Source organism: Cervus canadensis, chromosome 2, assembly GCF_019320065.1.
Source record: "Cervus canadensis isolate Bull #8, Minnesota chromosome 2, ASM1932006v1, whole genome shotgun sequence".
Lineage (NCBI taxonomy): Eukaryota > Metazoa > Chordata > Mammalia > Artiodactyla > Cervidae > Cervus > Cervus canadensis.
Window position 1 is genome coordinate 84,400,622 of NC_057387.1, and position 16,935 is coordinate 84,417,556.

Sequence of the window (16,935 nt, forward strand, 5' to 3'; positions counted from 1 at the left end):
AAGTGAATCAGTTACACACATATATATATATCCACTCTTTTAGAGTCTTTTCCCATATAACCTTTACAAAATACTGAGTAGCATTCCCTATGCTATACAGCAGGTTATTATTAGTTATCTGTTTTACATATAGTAGTGAGTTTATGTCAATCTCAATCTCCCAATTTATTGCCCGCCCCTTATTCCCTGGTAACCATAAATTTGTTTCCTACATGTGACTGTACTTCTGTTTTAGAAATAAGTTCATTTGTATCCTATTGTTTTTAGGTTTCACATATAAGTGATACCATATGATGTTTATCTTTCTGTGTCTAACTTACTTCATTGAGTATGACAATCTCTAGGTCCATCCATGTTGCTGAAAATAGCATTATTTCATGCTTTTTATGGCTGAGTAATATTCCATTGTATGTATGTACCACATCTTTTTTATCCATTCTTCTGTTGATGGACATTAGGTTGCTTCCGTGTCCTGGCTATTGCAAACAGTGCTGCAATGAACATTAGGGTCCATGAAGCTTTTCAATTTATGGTTTTCTCCCAGTATATGCCCAGGAGTGGGATTGCTAGATCATAGGCATAATTATAATCAACTTTCTTTTCAATCTCTCTCTGTTCAAACACTTAGGAGTGGTGTGTGTGTGTGTGTTTGCATTCATATATGTATTCTTTCACGGTTGAGATCTAACCATATTCAAAATTTTAATTATTTTCAGTTCTTTAGTTTGTCTAATGATAAAAGTCACTGTAGAAAATTTCAAAATTATTGTCAAGTACAAAGAGGTAAAACTTACCAATTATTCCAAAACCTGGATATTATATTACTATTCATCTCTCTCTCTCAAGAGAGCCACACTGTATGTACAGATTTATATCATCACTTTTTAATTTTAATATTATTTTGTAAGCATTTTCCTGAGCAATTAAACTTCTTTCAAAATATTTTAAGAGCTACTATATATTTTATTGTATGGATATATCATAATGTACTTAATCATTCCTCTTTCAGATATTTAATGGCTGTTTCTTTTTTCTGCTTTGATAAATAGCACTGCAATCAACAACTTTGTTGGCATCTGATTATTTTCTTAGAATAGATTCTGGAAGTAAAATTGACTTAAAGGCTTGAATATTTTAAAGATTCTTGATAGCCTCAAAAACTTTTCAGAAGATTGTACCAAGTTATAATTCCACTGCTAGTGCTTAAAAGTTAGTTTTACCCAATTCTCCAAATATGGGTGCTGATTTTTAGAAATGAATGCCAACAGCTGGAAAATAACAGCCTATATTGTTTTAGGCATTTCTTTTAACATCTTTTTTTTTCCCTGGCCCAATGTATTGCAAAATAATCTTACAATTAAAAACACACAATTTTTCTAAAATGCTTGTTCTAGTTGTATATGAAAGTGCACTTTTTTCAACATTATTTTGTATTGTTTTATTTCAATGATTAATGTTTTACACTTTTCTAACTTTTCAAATTTGAAATATTTCTTTAAATTCACAATCATGTCCTTCACATATTAATATTTTCCTATTGAATCTAGTATCATGAAGAGAACTGGGCATCTATTCTCTGACTGTATAGATCCCAGAAAGATAACTCAATTGCCTCTCAGTTGCCCCTTCTTAAATATTTCCAGTAGTCACTAATGTGGCTCTTAGTGACATGTTCTCAATACACTTCTAAGCATATATATGATTGCAGTAACTCATATTTGCAAAAGAGTTTTTCATTCATAAAAATCTTCCACATCCATTATCATTTTTGCCCTTATGAGGTACCCAGGGGAGGTTAGTGTCATTCTCATCATTTTAGGAAGGTGGAGGTTAGGTTCCACACAAGAAAGCTGTTAACATTGCCAGTGAAGAGTAAAGTCAAGACCCAGACCAGGTCTTCAATTCCTAGATCTTTTACTTTTCATTAAATCATATTACTAGTGTTGCTAGTGTACAGAAGTATAAAATGACTCCACACAGTGTAAGAAAGTCCTGTAATAATGTTAAGGGACTCAATAGCAAATGCATGTGCTCTATTTTTAGAATGAGACTGATTTAAATTGGGGGGCTTTTAATTGCAGTGATCAGTTTTAAACATTCAATGTCGAAACATAAAGATGCAATAAGATAAATGAGCCAGCTGCATTTTTACACAGAGCATGAACTGAGGAGTTTATGAATGAGTGATGAAAATCAAGCGAGAGTTAATATTCCAGCCCAGTTCAATAGCCTAAGTTATGTATCAGTCAGTGCCTCAGTTTCCAATTTTACACCTCCCCCTCCCCCATGAACATTTTGAGAAAAGACAAGTTTTCAACCGCTCTAGAAACATAAGAAGCATTGTACATTGATATCTTTCATATTTTTTTGAAAACGAAAAGATCATTTTTCGTTTTCCTACCTGAAAATGGCCTTCCCTTTTGCCTCATTTAAAATAAAATTGTCCATGGTTTTGTGATCTTGTGAGAGCTTATTTGATTTAAACGGCTTTATAGTATTTTACCCCATAGGAAAAATTTTCTTTGCCATATCTGCAAACTAAAATATCCTTTTCTAACGAGCGCCTAGAACATTAGCTCTCCCTCTCTGGATGGTTTTTATTCACTGGTAGGATCTATCTCTGAAGACGCTGTGGAAGCAGGCTGTCGGTCTTCACAGGTGTAGCCAGGAGCTGCCCCATTCGCATGGAGGCGGGAAGATGCCTGGAGTTTCTCCTACACATTCCTAGCCCCCGTGGCCACTTCTGCCCTTGGTGCTACGCGATCGTCGACCTCACTAACGCCCCATCGCGCACGCGCACTCACTGCCCCCCGCCCTAACTGCACCTGCCAGGTCATAAACCCCTTCCCACCCGCTCTAGCTCTCACTAGAAGGCTCAGTCTTGTCTCACGTTGATTGGTCGAAATCCAAGAGGGTGCGTCCAATCAGCAATCCCTCCTGCTCAACCAATTCCCGCTCTTCCCGCCCCCTCCCCGCCCCACCCGTCCCTCTCAGCCACCTATCTTCTTTGTGACTGGTGCGCGCCCAGGTCACTCAGTGCGGCAGGCAGAGGTGTGCCGGAGTAGGAAGTAGGGGCGGGAGGAGGGCGGGGAGGGGAGGGGAGGGGAGGGGAGGGGGCGGGGCTCAGGTGCCGTGCGGCTTGGTCCGGGCCAGAAGCGGGAGGGGGCGAACTGCGGAGCGGGGCGGGGGCAGCGGCGAGGAGGGCGTTACGCCGGCGACGTCGGCCGCGCGAGGCTTCGCGCGTGAGCGGAGAGGGCACTGGGCCTGGCTACCGAGCTTTCCTGGCGGGCGAGCAGGTCCTCGACGCCGGCTCCTGGGGGAGCGCGGGGAGGAGGGAGGTGTCGGCGTCAGCGGTGTAGTCGACGGCGGTCCTGGCCATGGAAGAGACGCAGCCGCTTCCGCAGTCCGAGCTGCCGCTGTGCGACAGCCTCATCATCTGGGTGAGTGCGAGGGGGCGAGGGGGGCCGAGGGGCCGCGGCGAGTTCCTGGGGCAGGGGGGTGCCTGGTTCTCTCAGGTGAGCCAGCGGCGGAGCGAGGGTCACCTGCGCCCCGGACTCCGCGCATTGCCCTCCGCGTCTCCGGTCGCCCTTGACCTCGAGAGTGCCACCTGCGGGTCGCGGGGCAGGTGTGCGTAGGTGAGTGAGTGTGTAGTACGTGTGTGTCTGTCTTCGAGAGGGGGTGGGGGGAGGGTAAAAGGAGCTGCGGGTGGGGGTGGGGGAGCGGGAAGGAGGACACTCGTCTTACCGCCCTGCTCCTGCTCCTGACAGCTGTGGCGGGAGCCCAGCGCCCATCCGTTTACTCCCCGCTGGGCCGTTTGCTCCCCCCTGCTCTACGCCCAGGCCCTAGACTTTCTGGACCACCGACACCCTTGCCTTCCGTCTGCAGAACAGCTTTCTCATAGAGACCTTTATGCTACTTTTGAGTGAAGACCCCCCTCTGAAACCTCTCTCCCACTGCAACAACCTAGCTCTAATTTGGACGCAGGTGGCAAAGAAGTGGTTTTAGTTCATGCGTCAGGGCTTCTCCCGGACCCCAGGACATCCGTTTTTGTAGAAGCCTTTTAGAAGAGATGTTTCCACGTACATATATACTGCGTGGATCAGAAGATATATTGGGAGTGGGGCGCTCGTATTCTCTCTTTCTCACTGGTTCCCCTCCTCTTCCAATGGACAAGCATTTTCTTTAAAGAAAAAAAAAAAAAACTTGGCATTTTCGTTTGCACTTTATCCGCACTTGGCAGTCCTATTAATTTATGTTGCGTTTGGACAGACAGGATCTGTCCTCAGTATTGCGATCAACAGAAGTGTCTCACCTTTTGGAAGTGCTTAGCGATCGGAGAGAGCTGACATTCGGGTGTGGCTTCTAATCCATATTGGGCAAGTTTGACGCTCCATGGTCCACAAGGTGCAGTCAAGTGATGCTCACCCCTAAAGCAGTTGTCTAGTTTTGTGTCGCGTAGTGTGTGTAGAATGGAATGTAAACAGACTAGATTAGGAGGCAGTAATTGATGAGTTTCTCTAGCTCTCAATGCATGTAATTCAAAAGAATGAGAAATCAGGGAACGTTTCTGGCAGTATGTGAAGTCTCTTGTAAATAACCACAATGTAAAGCTACCTTTACACTTTGGAGGTAAATAGTTTTTGCTCCAAGTAAAATGCAAGCATCTGGAGTTTCTGAGTTAAAAGCAATTAGCTGACCATTCACCCGCATTTTCACTTAAACTTAGTATGGGATTTAGATGCCATATTTAAGGTTGTCATGAAACAAGGCAGTTACTTCTAATGGTGTGGGTTAGTAAATGACTAATTAAAGGGTGTTTCCTAATCTGTTGCATTGTTGCTCTAAACATCTGACTTATATAGTAAACTTAGTCTTTATGATGTCATTGACTTATATGAGGGTTGGTGGTGAAGTATAAGATTTTCATGAATTTTATTTAAAATATTTTGTGACTATATCCATTCTTTTAATCAGTATTAATAGTGAAGTTCCTACTTTGTATAAGACACTGAGGAAGAAGGATATCAAGAATAATCAAAGAATCTTCCATTGTAATTGGTGTGGTAGGTAGATCTGTATTTTTTATAATGGAAGGCAAAATTCCTTAAAAACAGTCAAATTTTTATTTTTTTTCGGCCATGCCATTCAGCATATAGGATCTTTGTTCCCCCACCAGGGATGGGATTGAACCCATGCCCCCTGCATTGGGAGTGCAGAGTGTTAACCACTAGACCTCCAGGGAAGTCCCATGTGAAAAAATTATTTAAAACATAAGGAATGATAATAGATTACAGAGTATAATCGGTTGTTTGCTTCTCCAGTTCTCTCTCAGGCTGCTGAAACACTATGGAGAAAATGGAATTAATGTGCAGACTGTTGCCTCTCAAATGCTGCTGTAGCTAAATCCTCCTGTTTCCATACCCAGCCCAGCTTTATTATTAAGATTAACCATACAGTTCCTCTCATGTTGCTCTTTGCAAACCTTAATCAGTATCCTGTTTGAGCCCCAACCCTTCTCCCCATCAGGAAAGTGACCTCCTTCTTATCTTTGGCTCTGGCTCTAGATCCACACTTTCCACCTTGTCTAAAACTTTGCTCTGTCATTTATCCCCTCTAGTATCTATTTTTTCCTTTCCGTTAGCTCCTTCCTCACTACATGTAAACTTACTCAAATCTTCCCTCTCCTAAAGAGGAAAAACAGAAAACCATCACTCTCTATTGAACCACACTGTATCCCCCCACTTTCCTTCAGTCATATTTCTTTCATTTTTAAATACTCATCCTTTATACTTTTTGAACTTTTATTTACATCTCAGCCCACTGCACTTGAGTTCTTTTCTCTAAGGCCTTCTCATACTGGGTTTGGCAAACTGGAAACTTATATTATCCTTATGTTAATTGGTGGTTCCTTTGTGAAATTATCTTCTGCCTTAGTTTCGTGGGTTCTTGCCTCTAGGCTTTTCTTTACTTCTTTGGATGATTCTCAGAGACCTTTGCTGGTTGTCTGCCATGTCACTGTAAGTGTTCGCTTGCCTCCCCGATTTTCTACAAGCTACCCTCATGCCTTGCTTCTCTGTGCTCCCATGCTGCGTTGACTTTCTTTAGGAAGATAAGCATTTGTGTGGGGTTTTTTGGTTTTTTTTGTTTATTTGTTTGTTTTTATTTGTAAATGCATCACAGCTTTTTAACTTCTCTTTCCTCTACTTTGAAATATCCTTCTTCTAGTTCTTTCAGTGGCTGATTGACTTCTTACCTTTCATTTCTTGGGTCTGGTGTCATCTTTCAGAGACACGCTGTGACCGTGAGTACCCTACTCATATCCCGTTGTAACCTGTTAACCCCTTTTTGTTGTGTCTGTAAACACTTAACATTTTCTGAAGTCATCTTGTTTGCACTTTGGGGACAGAGCCCTTGCCTGACCTGTTTTCGGTTCTGTCCCCAGGAACAAAAACTGACTAGGATCTCTAGTACAACATTGAATCAAGGTGATTATAGTAAATATCCTAGTCTTGGTCCTGATCTCGAAGACTAATATTTCACCATTGATTATTTCACCACTAAGTACCTGGGATACATTTTTAACTGTTTCATAGAGGATTGATGTATTACGGTAACTCATTACAGTTACATTACGGTAACTCATCTCGGCATCCCAGGTTATCACAAAGACCATTTCCGGAGCCTTCTCACTGACACAGGCATAACGCTGTTCTTTCATTCTCTTGTCACTCTTACTGCTATCCACAACATACTAAGGATGTCTCTCCCTTGTTACTCTTCAGTGATTCTTCATCATCCAGAGCAGTAGTTCTAAACAAATGATGTGACTAACAATCACTGGGGGATTTTCTGATTTGTCTGGAGATTCTGATACATGTTGTCTTAGACTCCACACTTTGAGAAACCCTGACTCACAGCTGATGTGCAAACAGCTTGAATTTGTACCATGTGCTAGACACAGATCTAAGTACACTGTGTTTGCTAATTTATTTAATTCTCACAACCATCTTGTGAGGTAGAAACTATTCTGCTGTTTCCCCATAATATAGATAATACCCTGAAGGTGAATTCCAAGTTTCTTACCATGGCCCTTCCCTGTGCCCCTTGGTTGTCCTCCTTAGCACTGAAATGCATAGAAATCCAGCAATACTAAACTGTGTGTTACCTAAAAATACCATTTCTTTTCTTGTATTTGTACTCTTGCCATGTTGCTATCTCCTAAAGCTTCCTTCTCCTGGTCCTTTCTATACTCAAGACCATCCGTTGGAATCATCTCTAAGAAGTCTTTCCTAGTACACACCCTAATTAGATTAGCTGGCTGTTACACACTTCAGAACATTACTACTCCCATACTGCTGTCATGGGAGTAGTAGTGGCATCTTTTAGAAATGATTGTGTCTTTTTCTCCTCTCCTTAATTCTCAATTGAAGCTGCTTAAATGTGGAAACCTGGTAATGTTCCCTTGTAATTCCACCTTATACTACAGTGCCCTACATACAGTAGAAAGCTCAGTAAAGTATCTTTGTGCTTTGAAAGTAACTGTGGCTCGATTTCGTTTCTGTCAATCTTCCTTGTTGTATTAGGATAATAGAGACAGATTTCTAGAACCTCAAAATACAGCAACCACTAAAGGTGTTTTATGGTGGTAGACTAAGGAATTATAATTGAATAATTGAATAGTAAAGGAGATGAACAAGTGTGGGAAAAGGGAATCATAGTATATTTAATTTAAGATCTTTGCAGATTGAGATTGGATTTCTAGAAAATATATAATCCATTTTAGCTCTGTTGTAATTTGCTTTTAAATAATTCCTCTGTCTTGTATTTACCTATTAGAAAGAGCTGCCACCATTTCACTTCTCTTCAAAGTATACATGAATGTTTAACAGAGATTTGGAAAGTTAGTAGTACCTGACACCGAACTAGATAGAAACAACTTGATGTGGTAGGTGGGCCTGGGCTGTTCATGCTCTAAGGATAACTGTTGGGAGCAGGCAGAAGTCTTCCCTAGAGCTCAGTGATAAACTAAGAGTGTTAAACTTGACATTTCTAGCCTTTGTTTTCCTAGCAAGTGGTATGAATTAAATTTTAACTTGCAGATATTAGGTTATTTTAAAGTTCTTTTCCTGATGTTATTCTCCTAAAAATTGACAAAACAGAAAGTATGACTCTCTTAAGAGTTCTACATGTATTTTTCAGAAATTCTGAAGTATTTCATATATGACATAAATATATCTGAATATTTTAGGTATAATATTCAGTGGTTTTATGAAATGTTAAGTGTTTATTCTTATAAAAATACAACACAGTTATAGAAACATTAGTATAGTTTCCTTTGTTTGGCAGAGAGTATTCTCTCTAGTGTTCATTTATGTATATAAATTCAGTGGAGTGAGGAGTTGACATAAACTTGCTTTATGTCATTTTAGCTGCAGACATTCAATACCGCTGCACCCTGTCAGGATGTCAAACAGCTGACTAGTGGAGTTGCCATGGCACAAGTTCTTCATCAAATGTAAGTATTGTTTCAGATTCTTCCTAAAATAATTATACCATAAGGCTGTTGAAACTTGGTCCTTTTTAGTGCTGACAGGCGTATGGTATCAAGGTATTCATGCATCTAGGGGACAAAAAATTTTACCATCTGATTATTTCTTGCTTATTCATAGAGATACATCTTAATTAAATTACCAATCAGGATTCTTATCTATTCAGGAGAGGTTTAATTTTAAACTTGTTTTGGTCATATTCACAAGTTATAGTTACTAGGAGAGAAGCAGGTTAAATGAGTGATGTAATTTCTTACAATGTTTTCTCCAGTTATACTGTTGTCATTTTAAGGTATCAATGCTTAGAGATTATTGTTTTTTAGATAGTTGAAGCATGAAATACTGGTTTTAGAAAAAAATATTAAATTTAAAATTTATATTTGAATTAATAATAGTAATTGTATGAATCCACCAGTACTGAAATGTTCTATAAATGAAATTTTAGCTCACAAATGCTAGGGAACCTTACCTAGTAAAGAGATTCTGTTTGGGTTGGGCCCGTTTTAAGTAATTATACAATATCAAAAGAGCCTTAATCCATTATTTCACGATTTTTGCCAAACATTATAAGAGGATTAGGGTTATAATATCCGCAGTATGAATTGTACCCTTAATAAGACAAAGAGGGCCAATGCTATAGTCATAATTTATTAATTGTCACATTGATTTTGTATTAGCTGACATTCATGATAATATATCTTCAATGAATCCTATCTCTGCTACATGGCTTTAGATGTCAAAAATTGTTTAATTATTGCCATCATTTTTGTAAAGGTATTTTTTATGATTGACTCTGGAAAATGCTTTAGCAAAAAATGGGTTAGCAGAAATTCTTTACCATTGTTAAAAAAATAACTCAAACAATATCATAATCTTAGTTACTTGGAATCTTTAAAATGATCTAATTTGAATAGACAGATTTTATGGTTAACTCAAGATTAACACTTTAAAAGATAAATTTAGCATGTTAACATTTTTTTTTTGGCAGTCTTTCTGAAGTATGCCTTACTTCCCTGCTTTCTTAAAAATGTTTCTTAATTATTTTATTTTTACCGTGATTGGTTTTAAAGTGATTTAATTTGTCCAAACTAAGAATTGGGCTTCCCAGGTGGTGCTAGTGGTAAAGAACCCACCTGCCAGTGCAGGAGATGTAAGAGACACTGGTTCCATCCCTGGGTCGGAAGATCCCCTGGAGAAGGGAATGGCAACCCACTCCAGTATTCTTGCCTGGAGTATCCCATGGATACAGGAGCCTGGCAGGCTACAGTCCATAGGGTCAGAAAGAATTGGACACAACTGAAGCAACTTAGCTCGCACACAAGAATTGTGAACATGGTCTTGTTGATTTGGTAAATTCATCATTGTTTTAATGTACAGTCTGGCCTTTTCTCATTGTTGTGGATGTTGGTGTAGATATAGCTATCTTGTGGTTGGCATAGATGTAAGGCTGATGAACGTTCACTTACTTCGATATCCAAAAATGTTATTTATATGTACTGAAGCGTCTTTCATAGCTTTACACCACAACATAGTAGATGAGAGCTGTTTTTACCATTATATGATGATATACAAATGGCTCTTTGACCTCCTATATACCAGTACTATACCTGATGTTTAGAGTAGGGTCAGGTCAATTTTAGTTAAACTGTATCCTTTATCACCAACTCATTTTAACATACTGTGTTGGATTCTGTTGTTATTGCTGATTCTGTCTCTCCAGTTTTTCTCTTTTTATTCTCTTTTGTCTCTTACCATCTTCTAATAGCTTTTCTTCAGGAATAATATGAGTGAACCAATCAGAAAGCTTTCTTTCTTCATAAAACAAATGACAGTGACCTAAAATTGGCCCTAAACCTCTTATTTCATTTACTTGTTTTTGCATGTACTTAGATGTGTAAACCTCCTTATCCTATAAGAACCAGTTTAAATTTATTTTTCTTTTGAACTCCCTTCCATTTTTGTAAACTTTTTAGAAGTCTGGTTCCAGACAGTGAAACTGACAACATATGTTTTCCCTTAGTTGGGTCAGTGTATCATATTCCTGCTTTAAAAAAAAAAAAAGAAGCAAATTTTATTTTATTTCTTTGAACACTTCAAAGCACTTTATATATGTTCCAATTTATTTTGTATTTCTTTGATGGCTGTTGTGACTCACATCAAAGTTGTTACTGAAAATGAGATGGGAAAGTTTGCTTTTTTAAGGAAATAGCAAAATCTAGTGAATAATTCTTTCATTAGTTACCTGAGGCAGATACACTTCTAAATAATACAGTCTTAAAAATCAATTCCCAAAGTATATAACTTAGACTTGATGAGTCATGAAATTGTTGCTAGGATTCTACAGTTCTTTTTTTATCTTTAGTCTGAATACATAATGTATATCTCTTTTAAATGCAGGAACTGTTGCTATTTTAAAGACACATGGGAGAAAACCTGTAACTACAACTGTATTCATTTCTTGGGATTTTTGTAACAAAGTGCAACAGATTATGTGGCTTAAAACAACAAAAATATCTTCTTTAGAGTTCAGGAGTTTACAAGTCCTGTATCAAGGTATTGGCTGGACCATGCTCCCTTCAAAACCTCTACGTCAGGATCCTACCTTGATGTTTCTAGTCTTTGGGTCTCCAGGCATCCCTTAGTTTGAGGCATTGTAACTCTAATCTGTGTCTCTGTCTTCACATCACTATCTTCCCTCTGTGTTTCTTCTCCTTTTCGTAGAAGGACACCAGTCATAATGGATTAGGATCCACTCTAATTTAGTGTGACCTTAAACTTGATTACATCTTAACTTGATTATGTCTGCACACACCCTATTTCCAAATAAGGTTATGTTCATAGGTAGTCAGGGTTAGGCCTTGAACACATCTTTTGGGGGGTTGTAATTCAACTGTAATTAACAGCTATAAATAGTGCATACAACTTTCCTAAATGGAAAGACAGCTTTGTTACATTATGCACCACATAACTTTTCTGTTTTTTTCTGTTGTCTTTGACTAGACATTTTTACAAGAGAGAAAAGAATAATACAGAATGTAGAATATCCAGGGAAACCTTAAGTATCATGTACAAATTATTTGTTTATTCATTTATTCAGAATATATTTGAGCATTTAAAGTAATAAATCATGATAGCAACATATGAGTGTTTATTAAATGTAAGACATTATATACCCTATACATGTGGTAGTTCATTTAATTTTTACTGTTTTGTGAGACAGGCATTATTTTTATCCTCAACTAATAGGTGAGGAAACAGAGGTTTGTAAAGGTGAAATGACTTAAGTAAAGTCAAATAATGAATAAAAATAGCAAAGTCCAGACTTTTGTCACTTTGGCCTGACTCAAGCCAGTACCTGTGGTCAGCTATAATCATTGCAGCCTAGCATCTTGAACCCCTCCTGATAGATTTTTACTTCGAAGTCTTAATAAATGAGAGACCAGATGTGCATGTCAAAGTACTGACAATTTGATATGTTAAATGCACAAGACCTTTTGATTACTTAAGAGGAATGTTGTCAGGGTGTCCACTGAAGCAACAAAACGATGTTGTGTCTAGTAGCAATAGGCATTAATTACTACCTGTATTTAGTTGATAGAATTGTGAAGACAAATACCATGGATGGAGTTAAAAATAATCATATAGTGTTTCTTACTAGGTTTTATTAGAAAACAGTTGGACCACATTTCACTGTCTTGTGTTTCCTTGTTTGGTATCACTTAAGTTTCATTGAAGTTCTGGGAAATACTTGAAAAATGGAGCTAATTGTTGGAGCCAAGTGTCTAGTTAAGGCTTGTAGATGTGGCAATGCAGAAAAAGTAAAAGAAGGATATATATCCTGAAAGTTCTGAAGTTGAATATCAAGTTTAGTAGGGGGAAAGGTTGGCTGCTGTTATAATTGTTTGAGAAAGATGAATTTGTTTATAAGAAAGAAAACAAGAGATAGACTTTTATGGAAGGGTTAGAAAGTGTTTCTAAGAGTATCATGGACTGAAAGTTTGTGTCCCTTTAAAATCCTGTGTTGAAGTTCTTAACTCCTAGTATAGCTATATTAGAGATAGGGCCTTTCAGGAAGTAATTAAAGTTAAACGAGGTCATAAGAGTAGGGAGACATGATCCAGTAGTATTGAACTCCTTATAAGAGGAGAATTTGGAGGCCTCACTCTCTATAAACATACAAAGATGAGGTCATGTGAACACACTGCATGATGGTAGCACCTAGGATCTCAGAATGAAATCTGCTTTGCTAGCATCCTGATCTGTGACTTCCACCCTCTAGAACTGTGAGGAATAAATTTCTGTTGTTTAAACCATCCAACCTGTGGTATTTTGCTGTAGCAGCCTGAGCAGACTCTTAAGACATAGGGCTAAAGTTGATTGGAGATGGGAAGGAAAACAAGTAGGAATGCAAGACAAAAGGAGGAAATACTGAAAGAGGTTGTCTCTAGATCCATTTTCTAAAGGTAATTATTTATGATGGAACTACAGAATCATGTGTGAAGATTTTTTTGGAGTCAGTTAGCAGACTGGTGTAGTATCTCCAAAGAAATAGAATAAGATGTATATATATACAATACACTGCACACACACACACACACACACACACACACACACACGCATGAGGGATTAGAGAGAGAGTTAAGAAATTGGCTCATGTCCTTATGCAGCCTGGGAATTCCAAAATCCAGAGTAGGTAGACCAGTAGGCTGGAAGTCTAGGGAGGAGTTGATGTTACAACTAGAGTTGACAGGCATCTACTATTAAAAGCAGAGTTTGCTCTTTTTCAGGGGAAATCAGTCTTTTTCTTTAGGCCTTCAACTGATTGGATGAGCCACATTTTGGAGGGTAATCAGCTTTACTGTAAGTCTACTGATTTAAATGTTAATCTCATCCCAAAGACATCTTCACTACAATATCCAAACATATTTGACCAAATTTATGGGTACCAGGGTTCTGCCAACTTGACACACAAAATTAACTATCACAATTAGCATGCCTTTTTAACTTAATCTGATGTCAGAAGAAAGTAAAATTACTTGAAAACTTTTATCAACTAAAAAATTCAGTCTTTTCAGATAAATACCTGGTTAGAAATACATCATTTATACACTTAGCCAAGTTATTTTGGTAGCTATAGCCTTAACATCTGAGAAAAGCCAAAAATAATTAACATTAATTTGCTCAGAAGAAAACGGTTGCAAATTCCAAGTAAGTGAATTGAAAATGATGAGGCCATTTCCAGTTACTCCGGTCAGAAGAGACATCCTTGTTTTGTATTAGCACATTTGAGGCAGAATGATTTCTGAAAAGCAAGGCACTGTTTTCAGCTTTGCATTTTTAAATTCAGAATACTGCCTTGGAAAGAACCCCTTTAATTTTTTCCCTCACTTTAGTTGGCTTATCTGTAAAGTTAAAATTTAGGCAAGACTTCTGAGACCTCTGCTAGCACTAATATTCTGTTATTTCTTGGTATTTGTTTACTCCTTAAAGCATTTATCACCTTCTTCTTAGATGCTCTGGAGTAGGGGATGGCAACCCACTCCAGAGTATTCTTGCCTGGAGAATCCCATTGACAGAGGAGCCTGGCAGGCTACAGTCCATGGGGTCTCAAAGAGTCAGACATGACTGAGCGACTCACCCTTTCACTTCCTTTAAGTATAGTTATTTGTGCTCTTTCAGTTCAGTTCAGCTCAGTCATGTCCGACTCTTTGCGACCCCATGAACCACAGCAAGCCACGCCTCTCTGTCCATCACCAACTCCCAGAATCCACCCAAACCCATGTCCATCGAGTCAGTGATGCCATCCAACCATCTCATCCTCTGTTGTCCCCTTCTCCTCCTGCCCTCAATCTTTCCCAGCATCAGGGTCTTTTCCAGTGAGTCAGCTCTTTGCCTCAGGTGGCCAAAGTATTGGAGTTCCAGCTTCAACATCAGTCCTTCCAAAGAACATCCATGACTGATCTCCTTTAGAATGGATAGGTTGGATCTCCTTGCAGTCCAAGGGACTCTCAAGAGTCTTCTCCAATACCACAGTTCAAAAGCATCAATTCTTCTGCGCTCAGCTTTCTTTGTAGTCCAACTCTCACATCCATACATGAGCACTGGAAAAACCATAGACTTGACTATACGGACCTTTGTTGGCAAAGTAATGTTTCTGTTTTTTAATATGCTGTCTAAGTTGGTCGTAACTTCCCTTCCAAGGAGTAAGCATCTTTTAATTTCATGGCTGCAATCACATCTGCAGTGCTTTTGGAGCCCAGAAAAATAAAGTCAGCCACTGTTTACCCATCTGTTTGCCATGAAATGATGGGACCGGATACCATGATCTTGGTTTTCTGAATATTGAGCTTTTAGGCCAACTTTTTCACTCTCCTCTTTTGCTTTCATCAAGAGGCTCTTTAGTTCTTCTCCACTTTCTGCCATAAGGGTGCTCTTTACTTTCTACCTTTAATAGCTATTTCTCTTAGGAGGATAGTAAATTATTCATCTTTATATTAATCTGACTCAATTTTTTACTCAGAATAAGCCTCCAAATATTGTTTAGAATATAATCTTTTCTTATAGTTGACTATTTTTAATCAGATGTTATTCTTCAAGGCCTTATTAAATACATAATAATTTGATATAGCAGCTTTGTCTTGGACTTCAGTGCCTATTTAGGACTTAACAAATTTAATTCTAAACTTTGCTATGTACTAGTGTCACTTAGGAGAAGGAAATGGCAACCCATTCCAGTATTCTTGCCTGGAGAATCCTGTGGACAGAGGAGCCTGGAGGGCTGCTGTCCATAGGCTTGCACAGTCGGACACGGCTGATGCAACTTAGCATGCATGCATTGGAGAAGGAAATGGCAACCCACTCCAGTGTTCTTGCCTGGAGAATCCCAGGGACGGAGGAGCCTGGTGGGCTGCCGTCTATGGGGTCACACAGAGTCAGACACGACTAAAGTGACTTAGCAGCAGCAGTGTCCCTTAGGGCAAATTACTGTCTTATCCTCAGTTTACTAAAGGAGTAAGATTGGGGATCATAGACCCTTTACTAAGGTACTGTTATATTAAAAATGAAGTGATATGGAAAAACATTAGGCACGATGCTTGATGTGTAGTAGATACATTGTTTTCTTTTTTTTCCCTTTAGGATTAGGATTTTTACATCTACCTGCTACCAGGGTGCATGAGTATGAGTTATTTAGTAAATTTTGTTAAATTGAAGATGTTAATGACTTAATTCATTTACTATGAGAAATTCCAAAAGAAACCCTTAGGAATAACAAAAAATTCAGTGGGTTCATTTTAAATAATATTTACTGTTTTTAATGAGGACAGCCTTTAAGATGGAAAATAACTCTGTTGATTAGATTTGGTATTTTCATGTCATACAAACATTTTAATGTTAATTTGTATTTTTGTTGTAGTGATGTAGCTTGGTTCGATGAATCTTGGTTAAGTCGAATTAAAGAAGATACTGGTGACAACTGGAGAATAAAGGTATGCAGAATGAATGTTAGATGTACATGATCCAAACAGTGGTTCTGAAATTAGCACTAAGCTCAACTAAATCTTCTTTTTTAAATTAACTGAAGGGTGTATTTTGTTGTGTATGGTTTCAGTTTTGATAGTTATATGTGTTCTTATACCATCATAATCAGGTATAGAACATTTTCATTAACCAAAAACATGTACCTGTTCCCCTTCCTAGTTAATCCTCACTCCTAAGTTGGCCCTGGATGGCCACAGATGTACTTTTAGTCACTGTAGGTTTAATTTCTAGAAAGTGAAAGTTGCTCAGTCTTGTCTGACTCTTTGCAACCCCATGAACTATATAGTCCATGTAATTCTCCAGGCCAGAATACTGGAGTGGGTAGCCTTTCCCTTCTCCATGGGGTCTTCCCAACCCAGGAATCGAACCGGTGTATCCTGCATTGCAGGCGGATTCTGTACCAGCTAAGCTATCAGGGAAACCCTTAATTTCTAGAGTTCATTATAAATGGAATTTGATAAATCTGGTTTGATTTTCCATTTTTTGAATTTTTTTTTCAAAAGAGTAGCTTTTGTTTTCTTTTTTGTTGATTTCCTTTCTGATCTTTATTATTTCCTTTCTTCTTTATGTCTGCACCTTTTTTTTGCTTCTTAAGGTGAAAGCTTCAGTGATATTTTCAGCACTTTTCCCTAATAGTAAGCATTGCCTTAGCCACATCCACACATTTTAACATACTGTGTTCTTATTTTCATTTCAAAATATTTGATAATTTCCCTTGTGATTTTTCTTTTGACCCCTGAGTAGATTAGAAATAGGTATTTCAGGTTCTAAATATTTGAGGATTTTCTATGTATCTTTTATTTATTAATTTATAAATTCCATTTTGGTTTGAGAATATACTCTGAAT

At 38.3% G+C, this 16,935-nt stretch overlaps 1 protein-coding gene across 1 annotated transcript in view; it reads left to right on the plus strand.

The window, feature by feature from the left end:
- The first annotated feature begins 3,121 nt into the window (after nt 1-3,121).
- The window catches only part of HOOK1 (hook microtubule tethering protein 1), a 64,811-nt gene continuing 50,997 nt past the window's right edge, over nt 3,122-16,935 (plus strand). The window contains exons 1-3 of the mRNA XM_043461171.1: nt 3,122-3,440; nt 8,430-8,515; nt 15,964-16,036. Coding sequence (XP_043317106.1) covers nt 3,378-3,440; nt 8,430-8,515; nt 15,964-16,036 — 222 coding nt within the window. The 5' untranslated portion in view covers nt 3,122-3,377. The remainder of the gene's footprint in view (nt 3,441-8,429; nt 8,516-15,963; nt 16,037-16,935) is intronic.